At 41.3% G+C, this 20,208-nt stretch overlaps 1 protein-coding gene across 4 annotated transcripts in view; it reads left to right on the top strand.

The window, feature by feature from the left end:
- Positions 1–1,630: 1,630 nt before the first annotated feature.
- LOC106574138 (PEX5-related protein) overlaps positions 1,631–20,208 on the top strand; it is a 180,177-nt gene continuing 161,599 nt past the window's right edge. For 2 of the 4 annotated variants that reach the window (XR_001321480.2, XM_045697394.1), the window contains exon 1: positions 1,631–2,246. Coding sequence is in view for 3 of the 4 variants with exons in the window: in XM_045697394.1 (XP_045553350.1) it covers positions 2,226–2,246 (21 nt within the window). In the remaining variant the exon portion in view is untranslated. The remainder of the gene's footprint in view (positions 2,247–20,208) is intronic. The other 2 variants (XM_045697396.1, XM_045697395.1) reach the window with 1 other exon arrangement.

Genomic DNA, 20,208 nt, shown 5'->3' with positions numbered 1-20,208 from the left:
ATGGTGGCTGGGTTCAGGTCGATGGTGTCTGCGTTCTGGTTCTAGTGTCTGGGTTCCGGTCCATGGCAGCTTGGTTCTGGTCCATGTTGGCTGGTTTATGGTCCATGGCGGCTGGGTTCTGGTCCATGAGCGGCTTGATCCATGAGCACCCTTTATCTTTGCAAGCTAGGGTCAAGTATATGGGCCGAATGTCCCCTCCCATTTCGAAATTCGAAAGAGGCTAACACATGCGGAATCGTGATTTGTCCAAATAACCAGTGACTAAAAACCTAAAGACCTAAACAACCCCTGCTCTTATCCCGAACATCCCAGTAATTCCCGACATATTCTACGGCAACAATCATGTTTAGTTAGATCTGTCCACGAGAGATTTTGGTTGTGACAATATTTAAAGAATATTGGCAAACCCTGTTAATAAATGAAATGAACAGATCCCACCTCTGACGACATATTGTGTTTTTACAGGTTCACGTAACAAGTGTTAATTTGCAAGGAAAGCGGTGTTGATGTTATACTGTCTTATGCACTGTAGTTAGGCTACTGATTCCCCATTATCACTACGTCTCGTTATATAATCATAGCCTGGTTCCTCTCTAGGTTTCTTCTTAGGTTCTGGCCTTTCTAGGGAGTTTTTCCTAACACTGTGCTTCTACACCTGCATTGCTTGCTGTTTGGGGTTTTAGGCTGGGTTTCTGTACAGCACTTTGAGATATCAGCTGATGTAAGAAGGGCTATATAAATACATTTGATTTGATTATGTAGTAAATTATAGAGAAAGATATTTACACGTGATCATATAGCACAGTAGCTGATATCAATTACATTACATATGTGGCACATTTTTTTTAATGTTTTAAATATTTTTATTTAACCTTTATTTAACTAGGCAAGTCAGCTAAGAACAAATTCGTATTTACAATGACGGTCTACCCCGGCCAAACCCAGACGACACTGATATTTTGGTATCATTCACTGTTACTCTACAAAAATTATAATTGGTCAAACAATTCACTACAATTTCTTGCAAACATATGTTGTTTTTGTTTCATGTTGATTATATTATTGTTAGTCCGTGTGCTGCACTGTAGTTAGGCTACTGATTCCCCATTATCACTACATGTCTCGTTATATAATCATCCTGCCTTACTTGTTAATTGGACAAGAGATAAACTTCACCGTGCGCTGCCATGCCTTATTCCACCCTGTAGTTTACATCATCAAGATTACCTTGAAGGGAATCATCCGATTTGCATCTTGTTATGTAATCCTTCCTACTTGAACTAATTGGACAATGTACAGTATAGCAGAATAATGTCGGCCCAATATATATATATATATATATATATATATATATATATAACCAAAGGTTTGGCATGACTTGACAAGGAGGTGGCATTATAGTACAGACTCAGGGCACACGCAACCAGTTCGTTTAGGCCAATTGCATTCATTGGTTTCCAACTACAGCAAGATGGCAAACAGTTATTATAAGGCTTCATATAAACCTGAAAATATAGATAAGTAGGTACCAAAACATACTGTAGCCTATACCTACAGAATATATAGTAATACCTGCAGCACACCGCCTGAAACAAGCTCCAAATGTATGAATTGCCCCCAATTTCAACTTGCTCCTACTTCAGAGCACGTGAATCCAGGAGGCGGCTCCAGCGGCGCCCAGAGGAGGAAGGCTGGTAAGCAGGAGAGAGGAGTGCACTATAAGAAGTGGATGAACCCGAGAAGCGTCAAAACAATTATTAAGCAACGGTCGAGAGGCGGAGAGCTGTAGTGTGCACAATGAAGACATAACACGGGAGATTTTACTTGACTAACTGAATTGTTGTCCATCCGAAGCCGAGGACCCAGAAGCTTTTGGCAGCGCTGTGAAGATTTCTGGGCGCCTCGCATTGAAGTGGGGTCTGGTAGGGCACTTATCTCTCCCGTGCTGTCGCCTGGCTACCTTTAAAACACCGGCAAAAAAAAAATACATGACAAAAACACTACGTTTCAGCACCTTAAGCGAGGACAGCTCCTTTCCTTGGCGTAACATTCAAAGTCTCAATTGGAGCCAGCACTTCTGAGCGAATTGAAACATTCTGCTTCTTGTTCCAGAACTCTTTGTACGTATGGACACTCCCAGTGTCGCTTACTGTATCTGTATTGCAAGCCTTAAAGTAGCTTAAAAATCCATCGTCGCAGAATCAGGAATTGACTTTAAGCTCAATATGTACCAGGGTCATTTGCAGGTAAGATGTTTTGTTCTTTTGAAATAGAAATGCATTCTATGTGTGTATGAGGGTGATGTTGAATAGCTTACATGTCAACTCTGTAGAAGGTGGTTTTATCATGTAGCCTAGTTCATGCCAAGGACGTTTCTACACAGGGAATATGAGGTAGCCTAGTAATGGAATACTAGGAGACAATTAGACGATGACCACTGTGGTGTCGTGACTGTAAAAATAACTGTCAATTGGCGGTAGGCCTATGTTTTATATCAACGCGACAAGGTCTGTTTATTTTGTCCCATCACAGACTTGCGCGCTCGGATAATGATACGATCACTTCAACTGCTTTAGAAAATGCAGCGCTATTTAAATAAACAACAAGCAATTCATAGTCAGTGTCACGTTGGGAATAATTGACTTCCGGGACGTACATTTTAACCTCTTTTATGTTTCATGTGGGTTTTTATTGAATAATGTAGAGAGCAGCCTTGATATAGGGCACTTGCGGTGCCTATAGTTTAACCTTGACGACAGCTTGGTTTGTCTCGACAGCTTGGTTTCTATTGAGATAAAATTCTGTCCCCAGAGTAGCCTATATTCCTGCATGTAAACATAATTGCGCCCATAAAAAGTCAAATAAACGTTTCAATTATGTCGACGTGACTGGAAACAATGGTATGGAAGATACAGGAATCTGATGTCAAATTCTTTGGGAAGATATTCTTTGCTCAAGTTGAATAGTTTATTTATGACATTTATATGATCCACAATCAAAAGTATTATCATTCAAATACTCGACATATGATAGAAGTTAATTTGACCTCAAGAGAGGTCTGCCCTCATACAATTCAGTGAGTTTGAAACAGTGAAACTGGTTAACAGTAGTCATGATATCTATAAGAGGGCTCAAATAAATAAACATATCATGAAAGTAATCAAAAGTACACGTGCAATGAATGATGGTCATACTGTTACCAGACCTATGTCCCATTCCTGTCATGGTCATCTTTTTGTCAGTAAAATCACAATATAAAACGTCTTGAATACAAGCTGTACCAAGATTGATGACTTGTCAAGATTTTGTTGGTTAGATAAATAATTGATTCATGGATTCAAATCAGTGGTGGTCGGTGCCATTTAAGATGATGGAGGTCATTTTATTAATTTGTAATTTTATGAGCATGGCCTTATTTCTATTACAGCATATTGGATGACTGTCATTCATATTCCATTCACCCAGCTCAATGTAACAGCGATAGATTTAGGCTACTATGTGATACTCGGGGCGGCAGGGTAGCCTAGTGTGTTCGACTAGTAACTGGAAGGTTGCAAGTTCAAATCCCCGAGCTGACAAAGTACAAATCTGTCATTCTGCCCCTGAACAAGGCAGTTAACCCACTGTTCCTAGGCCGTCATTGAAAATAAGAATTTGTTCTTAACTTACTTGCCTAGTTAAATAAAGGTAAAATACTAACATCTTCCCTATACCCATCATGAGGTTGCGACCTAGCCTAAAAATGTAAGTTTACAGCACAGGTCGAGATAAAAAAAATGTGTAATGAAGGTGACAGACAGTGACACATTCAATACTGCCTTATTACACTATCGCCTGCGTCTAGCTGATCTAAGGTGTAATCATTAGTCCAACAGTTGCAAACAAGAGTTTCTATCGGACAAGTTCATGCCCGTTTTGTTCCATTTACTTCCATTTAAGAAAAGTTTTTCAACAGAATTGGCGGAATGAATACACCCCTGATCACCGCAAGCACAGTTCACTTCCATAGCAGCCACATACAAACAGCATGATCATTTACTCATTGTATAATTTCTTCTCGCATCTACGCGCTCTTCTCCTCTCACCTTTTCTCTTTGCTTGTGGACTTCAGTGCACAATACAACAGTTGTCTGTGACAAGGCAAAAAAACCTTCCAATCCAAACCTTCATACCATAACCGCTAACCGCTACACACAGCCTAAATCGATGACACCATATTAGCTAACACATCATAGTCAACATAGCTATCTATTAGAACTAACACGTTAATAAACCCACTATAATCATGCAGTGCAGTGTACCAAAAGCTGTTTAGCAGTTAAACCGGCGGGCCCCAGTGGCAAAACATTAATAAAACCAAAAGCTTACCTTGACTTGGAAGAGTTCTAGTGTTAGATAGCCATAGCCAGCTAGCTAACGTAGCAACCCTCTCTGTTAGAGCCAGGTGCTCTCTCTCTTGCTTCTCCTTCATTTTTGAAGATATTAATTTGTTCAAAACTGTTAAACTATTGTCTATTTCGCTTTTTGAGTCAACTACTCACAGCATTTTATGCACTGCAGTGCTAGATAGCTGTAGCTTGTGTTTTCAGTACTAGATTCATTTTCTGATCCTTTGATCGGGTGGACAACATATCAGTTCATGCTGCAAGAGCTCTGATCGGTTGGAGGACGTCCTCCGGAAGTTGTCATAATTACTGTGTAAGTCTATGGTGAGAACCATGAGCCTCCTAGGTTTTGTATTGAAGTCAATGTACCAAGAGGAGGACAGAAGCTAGCTGTCCTCTGGCTACACCATGGTGCTATCCTACAGAGAACTTTAGAGGCTTCTGTAGACCTTCTTTGCAAAATAGTGTGTTTTAATCAATTATTTGGTGACGTGAATATATTTAATATAGTTTTCACTAAAAAGGATGCTTTTTAAATTGTTACACTATTTCTATTAAATTCACTGAGGAGGATGGTCTTCCCCTCCCCTCTCTGAGCCTCCACTGATTAAATTCCTTATACAACCAGTTCATTAAACAACACTTATTTAAGCAATAATGTACACGAGGCAATGCTGTATCATGAATACAGTCACAGGTAAATGGCTTTGTTCGGCCCAACGCGATAGCGGATCCAAATTCAAAAGTAAAACATTGTTTCCGAGGTTGGAGAGAAGACTGCAAGGCTTATATTAACCCCTGCTGTACCAAACTAAATGCTAGTCTTATATTAACTCCCGCTGTATTAAACTAAATGCTAGTCTTATATTAACCCCCGCTGTATTAAACTAAATGCTAGACTTATATTAACCCCCACTGTATTAAACTAAATGCTAGTCTTATATTAACCCCCGCTGTATTAAACTAAATGCTAGACTTATATTAACCCCCACTGTATTAAACTAAATGCTAGTCTTATATTAACCCCCGCTGTATTAAACTAAATGCTAGTCTTATATTAACCCCCGCTGTATTAAACTAAATACTAGACTTATATTAACCCCCGCTGTATTAAACTAAATGCTAGTCTTATATTAACCCCCACTGTATTAAACTAAATGCTAGACTTATATTAACCCCCACTGTATTAAACTAAATGCTAGTCTTATATTAACCCCCGCTGTATTAAACTAAATGCTAGTCTTATATTAACCCCCACTGTATTAAACTAAATGCTAGACTTATATTAACCCCCGCTGTATTAAACTAAATGCTAGACTTATATTAACCCCCGCTGTATTAAACTAAATGCTAGTCTTATATTAGCAGGCATAGTGTGCTAGTGACAGCCAATACAGCACAGCTTGGGATGCTGCTTGTCCAATCAGCATCTAGGATCCAAACAACCACTTTTATAAACTTGTTTATGTACCAAAGGCCTCTCCAGACAGAGCTTATTAAAAACTGTCAAACAATGTATTGTAACATTTAATTATAGATACATTTGAATCTATTTGATTAGATAGAACACCTTTCCAGAACTGTAATATACTACGAATGGAGAGTGTGAATCCAAGCTGCAATAATGACTGTCATTTTTCTGTATTGAACATTCTTTGAATATCTGATGAATGTTTTTCTGGCCTCCATTTACTGTACATGTCTGTCTCTGTGTGTGTGTGTCTGTCTCTGTGTGTGTCTGTCTCTGTGTGTGTCTGTCTCTGTGTGTGTGTGTGTCTCTGTGTGTGTGTGTGTGTCTCTGTGTGTGTGTGTGTGTGTGTCTGTCTCTGTCTGTGTGTGTTTGTGTCTGTCTCTCTGTGTGTGTGTGTGTCTGTCTCTGTGTGTGTGTGTGTGTGTCTGTCTCTGTGTGTGTGTGTGTCTCTCTGTGTGTGTGTGTGTGTCTCTGTGTGTGTGTGTGTGTGTGTGTGTGTGTGTGTGTCTGTCTCTGTGTGTGTGTTTGTGTCTGTCTCTGTGTGTAACTGTCTCTCTGTGTGTGTCTGTCTGTGTGTGTGTGTGTGTCTCTGTGTGTGTGTGTCTGTCTCTGTGTGTGTGTGTGTGTCTGTCTCTGTGTGTGTGTGTGTGTGTGTGTGTGTGTCTGTGTGTCTGTGTGTGTTTGTCTCTGTGTGTGTGTGTCTGTTTATGTGTGTGTCTGTCTCTGTGTTTGTGTGCTCGCGTGTGTGTGCATGAAAGAGGGGATAGGTGTGTCAGTACTGGAGAGATGTTTTTTCCCGATTTTTTAAAATCTGATCTTTGTTTCAAATAGCACAGCCCCATAAATCGGACAAATAACCAAGCTTTTATAATGACTGATGATTTCATTTTGGTTAGCTGATACTTCCTATGTGTCCCGTCTCATGTCTGGAAAACATTTGTCTCTGGCTTTGCTTTTAGATCATAGCACGTAAGCAATACTTGATAATACATTTTCCATGTTGTTTTATCTGCAAATGTTCAGTCGATGCAAACCGGACGCTTTATCTGTCAGTGATGGGGCTCTCAGCTGCATCACTCAGCTTGTGTAAAGGGAGGCATTTATCTTGACAGTGACGACACCTTTCTCCTTGAAGCTAATTTCAAGTCTATGCTGTTTATTATTTTGTTAAGAAGCGAACTGCACACTACAGCATACTGTATTGTGACCGCAACCAGCACTTACTGATCTGTCTGTACATTATCTTCATGTGGACTAGATTTCTGTCATGGAAGGATGTGGATGACTGTATTTTTATAACAGTTAGCTTGACAGCCAAGTCTTGGACACATATTCAGCTGGACACTGTGCCTCACAGCCTTCTAACTAGATAGAAAGTTCATATAGGCCAGGATTTGTTTTACTGTAAGTCTCAAGACCCTGTCGAGAGGTCACTTCAACTCTATGAATTGTTAAAGGAAAATTACACCCCCCAAAAAAAATGTTTTGGTAATTGTTTCATTAGTCCATTGTTGATATACAGTCCCAAAGTGTTTTGCGTGTCAGCAATTACGTTTTCAAGATATAACACTTTCAAAAATATAGAAATACAGCCGGTATGATGCATTTTGCATCATTTGTTGCAAAATGCATCATACCGGCTGTATTTTCCTTTAACCATTCATAGAATGGATCGGACCTCTGAACAGGGTCTTGAGACTTACAATAAATAATTTTCTTGTGCTGTCTGCATTCTGTAGCTCAAAATCTTAAAAAGATTACAATGATTACTATGCTTCAAGTTACTGCAGCAGCGCGGGACCTTTCAATGGGTTTTCTAGACAGAGGTCTACCTTCCCTTTAAATTGATATCACAGTAAATCTATGCGACCACTCTCTCAGAGTTGCGTGAATGCATTGGCTTATTACAAAGGGTGAGCAGACAAAGAAGCCCCATCTCCCTTCTCCTGGTTGTCATTTCTCATTGTTTTTTTTCATTTGGCTCTCCGCTCCCTCATATACAGTACCTGGTTGTTATTATGCCTATGTACCTGGTTGTTATTATGTCTATGTACCTGGTTGTTATTATGTCTATGTACCTGGTTGTTATTATGCCTATGTACCTGGTTGTTATTATGTCTATGTACCTGGTTGTTATTATGTCTATGTACCTGGTTGTTATTATGCCTATGTACCTGGTTGTTATTATGCCTATGTACCTGGTTGTTATTATGTCTATGTACCTGGTTGTTATTATGTCTATGTACCTGGTTGTTATTATGCCTATGTACCTGGTTGTTATTATGCCTATTTACCTGGTTGTTATTATGTCTATGTACCTGGTTGTTATTATGTCTATGTACCTGGTTGTTATTATGTCTATGTACCTGGTTGTTATTATGTCTATGTACCTGGTTGTTATTATGCCTATGTACCTGGTTGTTATTATGTCTATGTACCTGGTTGTTATTATGTCTATGTACCTGGTTGTTATTATGTCTATGTACCTGGTTGTTATTATGTCTATGTACCTGGTTGTTATTATGTCTATGTGCCTGGTTGTTATTATGTCTATGTACCTGGTTGTTATTATGTCTATGTACCTGGTTGTTATTATGCCTATGTACCTGGTTGTTATTATGCCTATGTACCTGGTTGTTATTATGCCTATGTACCTGGTTGTTATTATGCCTATGTACCTGGTTGTTATTATGCCTATGTACCTGGTTGTTATTATGCCTATGTACCTGGTTGTTATTATGCCTATGTACCTGGTTGTTATTATGTCTATGTACCTGGTTGTTATTATGTCTATGTACCTGGTTGTTATTATGTCTATGTACCTGGTTGTTATTATGCCTATGTACCTGGTTGTTATTATGCCTATGTACCTGGTTGTTATTATGCCTATGTACCTGGTTGTTATTATGCCTATGTACCTGGTTGTTATTATGTCTATGTACCTGGTTGTTATTATGTCTATGTACCTGATTGTTATTATGTCTATGTACCTGGTTGTTATTATGCCTATGTACCTGGTTGTTATTATGTCTATGTACCTGGTTGTTATTATGTTTATGTACCTGGTTGTTATTATGCCTATGTACCTGGTTGTTATTATGCCTATGTTCCTGGTTGTTAATTTTTCCTTTATACAATGGGTGGTTCTAATCCTGGATGCTAATTGGTTTAAACCGTGTTCCAGCCGGTGTCTATTCCACAAGTTACCACTGGCTATGGCTATGACGTTGAAATGCCTATTTATGGTTCCATCTCACTGCGCAGTCCACTATCTCATCAGCCCAACCAGGCAATTTATAAACTTGATGTCCTCTTTAAAAATAAAACCTGGACATTATCTCCCATTTCTTTTAGACTAGCATTTGGTTTTCATCAGCGGAGATTTATATAAACTTTGCTGAATGTCTCTCCAACATTTGCAACATTGTTTCAATATTGAAATTCAATCTCCAGATGTCCCCTAGTAATGAACGTGTCGGGACGAGACAGGCAGGCAGCTTTTCTCAGCCAGTGGAAATCATGAATCATCAAAATGTGTATGCATACTCTATATACAGAGAAATGTAAAAAAAATTTTTTCAAACAGGTCAAACGAAACGAAATGCAGCTAGTTGGAAGTGAACATTGCCAGCCAGCATGGCAACGGTACATTTAGAACGAACGACTAGGTCGCGTCCATAGATATAGAACAAAAAGACTTCACGACTGGGTCGCGTCCATAGATATAGAATAAAAAGACTTCACGACTGGGTCGCGTCCATAGATATAGAATAAAAAGACTTCACGACTGGGTCGCGTCCATAGATATAGAATAAAAAGACTTCACGACTGGGTCGCGTCCATAGATAGAGAATAAAAAGACTTCACGACTGGGTCGCGTCCATAGATATAGAATAAAAAGACTTCACGACTGGGTCGCGTCCATAGATATAGAATAAAAAGACTTCACGACTGGGTCGCGTCCATAGATAGAGAATAAAAAGACTTCACGACTGGGTCGCGTCCATAGATAGAGAATAAAAAGACTTCACGACTGGGTCGCGTCCATAGATAGAGAATAAAAAGACTTCACGACTGGGTCGCATCTCTGGCAACCTAACTGATCGAATGAACGACCAGCCGGCTTGTGCTGCAACCCTAGATGTGTCGAGACTATATCTCGTGGAAGGATGAAATAGTATGAATAAAATACCATTTTTAATGAACATATGTCAATCCTTATTTGAATATGTTGCTAAACCGTTGTATAAAGGTGATAATGCCCTCGAGGCCGGTGTTCGCCGTCCCGAAACAAAAACACCCTACCAATATATCCTCCAAACACCGGCTTCGAGGGCATTATCATTTTAATGTACCTGGTTGTTATTATGCCTATGTAAAACAGATGATTATTTTTCATAAATAAACCAGGATTGTGGTGGATTGTGGTGATATGCCGATGAGACAATGTTGGGGATTTAATATCTTGGTGTTGTATAGATGTGATAACATGACATCCTGTTCTTCATTTTGGCCCAGTGTACACCATTGGATACTGTCTGGGTAATCTCATCGGTTGGCACAAACATAATTGCCGGGCAAAAATCTGATAGAAATTCTGTCCCAACTTCTGCCCATCTTTCTAATCCTGATTATTTAAACAGCCAGATCAACAATAGGGCTTACATACGCCATTCTATCTCCCTCCACATCTCTCTAATCCTGATTATTTGTTCTAAACTGACAGATCAACAATAGGGCTTACAGTACATACGCCATTCCATCTCCCACCACATCTGGGAAAACACCTCTGTCAGAGAGTAGTGTCTGCCATGTGTCATTGGACAGAAACTGTGAGGTCTACCCGTTTTATGCTGTGTATAACAATGAGCGTAGTGTGTATGCTCTTTGAAACCCATCCAAATACTTTGAAAGTTACACTTGGGAATTGTTAGACAAGGTTGTTAGATAAGAATAAAAGCCATTGTTTTATCAAATAATTAATCAGAGTCCAAAACATGATTTCAATGTTTTCCCTTGAACCTCCGGCAAAGCACCACTAACCAGCAACATACAGCACCACTAACCAGCAACATACAGCACCACTAACTAGCAATATACAGCACCCCTAACCAGCAATATACAGCACCACTAACCAGCAACATACAGCACCACTAACCAGCAACATACAGCACCACTAACCAGCAACATACAGCACCACTAACCAGCAACATACAGCACCACTAACTAGCAATATACAGCACCCCTAACCAGCAATATACAGCACCACTAACCAGCAACATACAGCACCACTAACCAGCAACATACAGCACCACTAACCAGCAACATACAGCATCCCTAACCAGCAACATACAGCATCCCTAACCAGCAACATACAGCACCACTAACCAGCAACATACAGCACCACTAACCAGCAACATACAGCACCACTAACCAGCAACCTACAGCACCACTAACTAGCAACCTACAGCACCACTAACCAGCAACCTACAACACCACTAACCAGCAACATACAGCACCCCTAACCAGCAACATACAGCACCACTAACCAGCAACATACAGAATTGGCAAATGTGCAAATGTGCAAAACTGCTCATCCATTTCAGAAAAGCTATGAGGTATTTGCAAATGTAACTCTGAATGTGATTTTTCAAATATATTTCTACAATATTTTGGAAGGAGAATGTTACAGATAGTTGGCAGGTAGCCTAAAGGTTTAGAGAGATGAGTCAGCAGTCAATGGGTTGACAGTTTGAATCCCAGGTCTGGTGAGGAGTGAGCTGCAATGAAGAACAAACCTGGTAGAGAGTATAACAGGCAACGGGAGGGTTGTTGGCATCAGTATCCTAGATGGTATCTCCTGCCTTGAGCAAGGTAATCTTAAAGTGGAACTGACAGCATTTTAGCAACTTAATATCAGTTCATATACACCCCCAGGAAGAAAATAGTATTTAAAATTATTTTTTATACATTATCTGATAAGCAAGCACTTTGCACGTTTTCATAAATTCATAGAATGTTTGGGGATTATAGTAAGGCATTTGTGAAGATTCTGCTCCGTTCATCTTTCCCTCGATCCTGGCTAGTCTCCCAGTCCCTGCCGCTGAAAAACATCCCCACAGCATGATGCTGCCACTACCATGCTTCATAGTAGGTATGGTGCTAGGTTTCCTCCAGAAGTGACGCTTGGCATTCAGGCCAAAGAGTTCAATCTCGGTTTCATCAGACTGGAGAATCTTGTTTCTCATGGTGTGAGAGTCCTTTAGGTGCCTTTTGGCAAACTTCAAGTGGGCTGTCATGTGCCTTTTACTGAGGAGTGGATTCCTTCTGGCCACTTTACCATAAAATCCTGATTGGTGGAGTGCTGCAGAGATGGTTGTCCTTCTGGAAGGTTCTCCCATCTCCACAGAGGAGCTCTGTCAGAGTGACCATCTGGTTCTTGGTCACCTCCATGACCAAGCCCCTTGCTCAGTTTGGCTGGGCGGCCAGCTCTAGGAAGAGTCTTGGTGGTTCCAAACTTCTTCCATTTAAGAATGATGGAGGCCACTGTGTTCTTGCAGACCTTCAATGCCACAGAAACGTTTTGGTACCCTTCCCCAGATCTGTGCCTCGACACAATCCTGTCTCAGAGCATGCTCTGACATGCACTGTCAACTGTAGGACCTTATGTAGACAGGTGTGTGCCTTTCCAAATCAAGTCCAATCAATTGAATCTACCACAGGTGGACTCCAATCAAGTTGTAGAAACATCTCAAGGATGATCAATAGAAACAGGATGCACAATAAGAACAACACTACAGTCTGAAGACAGCCATGTTTCAGTGAGAAACATGCAATCAACTTTTGCTCTAGGTAATGAGGTCATTCACAAGAAAGGTTTTACTAGTGATTGCTCTAACATTTAAATGTGCCATATCAATGAGTGTGGGCCACTCTGCCCCTGGAGCATCTGCCTAGAGGTAACCAATGGAATAACAATCAAATTATTAACGTTACAACAATTATTTTCTGCCAGTCTCAAATCTATCAGAATGGTAGGAGATGACAGTTTGTATAGACTCACTAGAAGGTGGAGTTAAAGGAATATAAATTAGGTTACTCACAATAACCATAGTACTATTTCTATAGGAGTTGATATGGTTTCCAAGTCCTCTGTTGCTTATTCTGACAGGGAGGACTGGAGCACTACCAGACACTGTCTGTCAGTCTCTTAAACAGTTTGATGTTGCTGGAAATAATCCTGGAACCCCTGTGGTTAGGGTGAATCCTGTCTGTTTTAAAAAGTGCTGGATCCTCCCACAGCAAATCAAAGTTGTCACAAAAAGAGACATTCCTGTCATTGCCAAGTTTCTTCAGGTACTCGTTTCGGGCAAAGAGTCAGCTGAAACGTTCCGAACCCCTTCAGGAGCATGGGAGGGGGCCAGAGATAATTGTTATCTTCCCTGTGCTAGCAAGGGTCTTACATTTCTTTTAGAAGTCCTCCCTCAGTTCTTCAGATTGCCTAAAACGATGGTCGTTAAAACCTAAGTGAGTGACGATGGTGTCAATAGTGCATTAGTTGGCCAGAACCGTGGGCAGGAGAGAGTTGATGTCATGGATACGGGCTCCTGGGTGACAGTGGACCTTGGTCGGTCCACAGACCATAGGCAGGCCAAAATCTCTCCTCATCGAGCTGTCCAGATTGAAGGTGATAGTGATGGAATCCCATGGGGAAACAACCTACTGAACTGCAGTGGTTGTGGGGGAGGGTGCCACTGGGCAGCCACTGGCTGTTGGTATACACCCATGATCCTTGTTGACTCACGGTGCTGGTAGGTCCGTCTCTAGCGGGGCAAAGCTGTTTGATAGCTGGATCGGATTTTCTCGGGTTTATGGGTGGCCAGACTGCCTCCCTGATCTGCTACGCATTGCGAGTGTCCAGTCTCCCTTGTGCCGCGGAGTTGAGCTCAACATCTGTTTGTTGGATTGGAACAGATCAACGCCGCCCGACTCATCGACAGCTTTCCTATAGGAGGCATTAAAAACTGAGATTCGGTTTGCCTGGGTTACAGCAAGGTCGGGGTTACTTAGAAAGCAGGTTTTCTTTTTCTCCCAGCCAAGCTAACAGCCAGAGGATCTCTTCTCTAAGATACTTGATAGTAGTGCATTTAAGGCAGACAAATCCCTGTCAATTGTCCAGTTCCACCTTATCTTCATCTTGTGAATGTGTGGAAACACCTGAAACATTTATTCCCAGCCTTGGATAAAAACACCAGTGGGCTAGCACTGCTAGCGTTAGCCTGCTCCATTTTCATGATGGCTAGCAGCTAACTGCTCTTAACAGGAATCTGCTAGCAGCTAACTGCAACTTAAGAGGAATCTGGGACACAAACTTGCAGTCCCAGATGTAAATCAACAGCAATACAAACTTTAGCTATGACTGAAAACGATTTAATGAACACTATTTCATAAAAACAACAAACCGAGTGTAGGCTGTACACTGTTCTGTTGCGTGCTGTGATCGACATTCCTAGCCTTAGTTAAAGTCATCCGTTTTTGTTCAAAATATTGATCTTTGAAACTGAAAACAGTGCATCCCGAACGCCCAAACAATGTACCAGGCCAGCTGTGATATACAACCTGATAGTAATATGTTTTGGACCACCAAGAAATGTGTTGGTGAATTATATTAATCATGCATTGAACTGCATCCATCTATCCTACCAACAATGTCTTACTGTACGTCATGGAATGTTTTGTCAAATAGAACCTATTTTTAAAACCTCTCATGAAGTTGGTTTTGAAGCATTATCTAGAAATGTGAGTTTTTTTTACTGATATTAAGTATTGCCTGTTTGTTTCATATGAGGAGTTAAAAAACTGTCAGTTCCCCTTCGACTGATCCAGAGGCGCTGAACTGTGTCTCGAGGGTTGGGCTCCAAAACAAAAGAAGGAATTTCCATTCCTCCCTAAGTAACTGGACATTAAAGCATTCTTCTTCTGCATGGACTGCTATGCCATCATTCCGTTGGACAGCAAACCATAATGTTCAGACTTCACAATGCAGACTTGCTTTTCTTGGCATTTATTATAACAAAGATACAGTGGATTTTATTAATAAGGAAGCGAATCACTGTAAACATTAATGTCTTCCTGATTCAACACCAATCAGCATACTTGCTCTGCTGGACAACATGATCATGTAATTACAAACATAGGACCTTAGGGATTGTCTGACCATAGATGCCTGATTGTATTTAGATCCTATGGCACAATGGAGAGACATTGTCTCGTCTAGTCATATCAAGCAATGGTTTGATACAGCAATGGTTTGATAGATTGTCTTATTCATTCCTCTGTAAGGTTTTTACATTGATAGATTGTCTTATTCGTTCCTCTATAAGGTTTGCTACAAGTACAGTAGTATGGCTTTCTTGAAGGGCTTGTCTCCTATCTCTGCCACTAAATCTCCTTCACTGGTACAGTACTGTATTTAAGTAGGTCACTGATTCGATACAGCTTGTGTTGTAGTGTTGCAAAGACCTTTCCATTAGCATTTTCCATTCCCATTGTTTTTCTTTATTTTAGCAGGTTAGTGTGTCCTTGTGTTTCGGAGGTGGTCTCCATTGCATTGCCGCTGCCCGTTAAGGCTGATTTATACCCTACGGAAATGGACCCTTGCGCACTGTTGCAATGTTGTTTTTCATTACTAAAAACTTAGACTGCCACTTCTCTGGGACACACTGTTCTTCCGTACAAGTATCTCATCGGATTTCCTCTTCCAACTATCAGACTCCAGTGTAAAGTAATAGTGTGTTATTGTGGGTGGTGTAATGTGATAGTGTGTTATTATGGGTGGTGTAATGTGATAGTGTGTTATTGTGGGTGGTGTAATGTGATAGTGTGGTGTTGTGGGTGGTGTAATGTGATAGTGTGTTATTGTGGGTGGTGTAATGTGATAGTGTGGTGTTGTGGGTGGTGTAATGTGATAGTGTGTTATTATGGGTGGTGTAATGTGATAGTGTGGTGTTGTGGGTGGTGTAATGTGATAGTGTGTTATTGTGGGTGGTGTAATGTGATAGTGTGTTATTGTGGGTGGTGTAATGTGATAGTGTGGTGTTGTGGGTGGTGTAATGTAATAGTGTGGTGTTGTGGGTGGTGTAATGTAATAGTGTGATGTTGTGGGTGGTGTAATGTAATAGTGTGGTGTTGTGGGTGGTGTAATGTGATAGTGTGGTGTTGTGGGTGGTGTAATGTGATAGTGTGTTATTGTGGGTGGTGTAATGTGATAGTGTGTTATTGTGGGTGGTGTAATGTGATAGTGTGGTGTTGTGGGTGGTGTAATGTAATATTGTGGTGTTGTGGGTGGTGTAATGTAATAGTGTGGTGTTTTGGGTGGTGTAATGTAATAGTGTGGTGTTGTGGGTGGTGTTGTGGGTGGTGTAATGTAATAGTGTGGTGTTGTGGGTGGTGTAATGTGATAGTGTGGTGTTGTGGGTGGTGTAATGTAATAGTGTTGTGTTTTGGGTGGTGTAATGTAATAGTGTGTTATTGTGGGTGGTTAATGTAATAGTGTGGTGTTGTGGGTGGTGTAATGTAATAGTGTGTTATTGTGGGTGGTGTAATGTAATAGTGCGTTATTGTGGGTGGTGTAATGAGTATCATGTCTTACTCATACTAGGGAAAAACAAATGTGTTTTTAATTAGCCTTTTCTACAATAGACATCCCTGTTTCCTGAGGTGTTAAAACAGGGTCTGGAGGCTTTAATCCCAGACGGACACAGAACACTCCCAAACATAAATAATCATGCTCTTGATTAAACCCATTTACTTCCCCTGCCTATTCCAGGAAGTAGAGTAATGATTTGAATCAGATGGCTTCTGGCTTGACAGAACCAGAAGCCCGTCAGCCAGTGCTGTGGGTCACTGTCTTCTAACCCCTGACCCACAGGAGAACAGACAGGGATTATAAAACAGTGACCCACAGGAGAACAGACAGGGATTATAAACAGTGACCCACAGGAGAACAGACAGGGATTATAAACAGTGACCCACAGGAGAACAGACAGGGATTATAAACAGTGACCCACAGGAGAACAGACAGGGATTATAAACAGTGATCCACAGGAGAACAGACAGGGATTAGAAGACAGTGACCCACAGGAGAACAGACAGGGATTATAAACAGTGACCCACAGGAGAACAGACAGGGATTATAAACATTGATCCACAGGAGAACAGACAGGGATTAGAAGACAGTGACCCACAGGAGAACAACCAGGGATTAGACAACAGTAGGTCAATTCAAACCAATGACCTTTCAGTTACTGGCCTATTGCTCTAACCTCTAGGCTACCTGCCACCTTCTGACCCCTGGTAGTTCTCCATGTGGGCCACTGTCTTCTAATCCCTGGTAGTTCTCCATGTGGGCCACTGTCTTCTAATCCCTGGTAGTTCTCCTGTGGGCCACTGTCTTCTAATCCCTGGTAGTTCTCCTGTGGGCCACTGTCTTCTAATCCCTGGTAGTTCTCCTGTGGGCCACTGTCTTCTAATCCCTGGTAGTTCTCCATGTGGGCCACTGTCTTCTAATCCCTGGTAGTTCTCCATGTGGGCCACTGTCATCTAATCCCTGGTAGTTCTCCATGTGGGCCACTGTCATCTAATCCCTGGTAGTTCTCCATGTGGGCCACTGTCTTCTAATCCCTGGTAGTTCTCCATGTGGGCCACTGTCTTCTAATCCCTGATAGTTCTCCATGTGGGCCACTGTCATCTAATCCCTGGTAGTTCTCCTGTGGGCCACTGTCTTCTAATCCCTGGTAGTTCTCCTGTGGGCCACTGTCTTCTAATCCCTGGTAGTTCTCCATGTGGGCCACTGTCATCTAATCCCTGGTAGTTCTCCATGTGGGCCACTGTCATCTAATCCCTGGCTGGGAAGAAATCTCTGGAGGGGTTTAAGGGCGTTTATTTACTGGAAAGCAGACTTCAGCGAGAATAAGGAAGATCCGTTCTATCACCAACATCCTTTTCGTAGTCAGATTGAAGAGAACGAATTTGCTAGTTTAAATTGCATGTTACATTTTCTCACTGTTTGGTGTTGTTTTATGTTGTTTTAATCCATGCCTCGGTATTCACATGATAAGACCCCACTGATGTGCTGTTTTAGCACGAGAGCCCGTCGCTCTTCCTCATTTCCTTTAGTACACTAAGTGTGCTTGGCGCTGACAGTGATTGTGAGAATGTATTACACTAGGGGGATGAGCTGCAGTTCATCTGGGGCTCCCTTTTAGATATGTGTGTGTGTGTGTGTGTGTGTGTGTGTGTGTGTGTGTGTGTGTGTGTGTGTGTGTGTGTGTGTGTGTGTGTGTGTGTGTGTGTGTGTGTGTGTGTGTGTGTGTGTGTGTGTGTGTGGGTCTACAATACATGAAAGCAGCCTCCGCTGCTCACCTTGCAAGTGAAGGCTCTGTGTGATGTGACCATGTGAATGGAATTAACAGCACCACATGTCTGCCTTTGAAGGACCCCTGCCTGATTGAAACACCTGGGCACAGAGGCATTCTAGGGGACTTCCCAACTTGAACAAAAGACCACAACCATTTAGAGCTGGATCATGTTGCAGAGGTAGACTCTCCTAATAACACTAGCAGCAGTCGGCTCAGCCGTGTGTTTAGATAGATGACAGAAGCTTTTATAGCAATTCAATAATAATATTCAGTATATGAGGCGCAAGCAAGAATCAAACAGACTACTTCGGTGCTGGAAGAAAATGCCAGCCAGCTGAGCCACTTGAAGACAGAGTTAAAGCCACAGTTAAAGCTTCAGGAAAGCCAGTTAGGAAAACATTGTGCGTTTATTGTCATACTTATTATTTTTGTCCATGCAATGTTACCAACCAAGACCACTTCTGGGTCATGTTCAGTATACTATTTAGAAGAAGAAAAAAAATTAAAATGCTCATTTTCGGTTTCCATAGCAACATTGTTTATGAACACGACCCTGGGGTAGAGTACCTGACTGACTGGTTGATTTACTAAACCGCTTTCGATGCCGCTGTTGTCCTCAAAGGTTACCACCGTAGCCTGCGCAAGAGGTATAGTAGAAGCACATGGCTAATAGAGAGCTATTTCATCTCATAATGAGCAGAAATCATTGGAGGATCAGCGAGATTATTGGTTGATGAACACGTTGATTTGCTGTTCCAAGGACATTGGATTGATCCCCTCATTGTGTAAACAGACAGAAATGTCATAGCATTTTCTGCCATTTCACTGTTTTGGGAAAATACATTGCAATGAGGGATTTGAGAAGGATATTGTAGAGTGAGAGATGGATAGATAACACTTGAAACAATGTCCCATCTGTCAATTTCAGCAAGCCTACTCTGTCAGGGGTATCGTTTTCACAGTGGGCCATGCTCATGTTAGATTCCAGAGATTGAAAGGAGATCATCTTTCACAATAACTGTTATAGCGTATGTTATTACATTCACTGACAAAAGTATGTTTGTCTTGAGTGTTAAAATGATGAAAGAGGTGTAGGATATTATTTTAATAAAGCTCTCTACTGTTGGAGGTCCTCGTAAACTCGTTTAGAGATTTACATTTTCTCCTTAGGTTCGGAGGACGAGTAATTGATATCATGACAAACGAGGGAGTTACATTGCCCTTTTGAGTGAGTTGATTCTGATTTGTTTGCCTCTTCAGGCCACAAATGCAATGCAATACCCAGGTTAAGACTCAAAGCCAACTGGACACAATAAACTACGCTTCAACAGTTTTCCGAGGGCCGAAATAATAAGAGTCTGGAAAACTTATCTTGAACGAGGAAAAATAACACAAATATAGCTTACATTGACCACAAAGATTGTACCACTTTATATCCTGTGACATACAGACATCCTTAAAGCCTTCTAAGAGGCAATTATCCGATCAAACTATTGATTCCCGAGGGGCGCAACGGCCGAAGGCACTGCATCTCAGTGCTTGAGGCGTCACTACAGACACCCTGGTTCGAATCCATGCTGTATCACAACCGGCCGTGATTGGGAGTCCTATAGGGCGGCACACAATTGGCCCAGCGTCGTCCCGGGTTTTTCCGGGGTCGGCTGTCATTGTAAATAAGAATTTGATCTTAACTGACTTGCCTAGTTAAATTAAAGGTTCAATTATTTGTTGAAATGTGTTTTATTAATCACTAAAATGGAAGACTAAATGCAAAGCACAGACACGACCATGCACATGTTAAGGGCTTGAAGAGGTTATAATAGTATGCTGTCCAGTAAGAAGAATATCCTTGGAGAAGAAATAGGAAGACTTTCTCATGGACTACCAACCTAGCCTCAGTAAAGACAAAAGTAATATAACGTTTGAGTCCATT

The sequence above is a fragment of the Salmo salar genome, chromosome ssa16 (genome assembly GCF_905237065.1).
Source record: "Salmo salar chromosome ssa16, Ssal_v3.1, whole genome shotgun sequence".
Taxonomy (NCBI): domain Eukaryota; kingdom Metazoa; phylum Chordata; class Actinopteri; order Salmoniformes; family Salmonidae; genus Salmo; species Salmo salar.
This window is presented reverse-complemented; position numbering and strand designations above follow the sequence as displayed.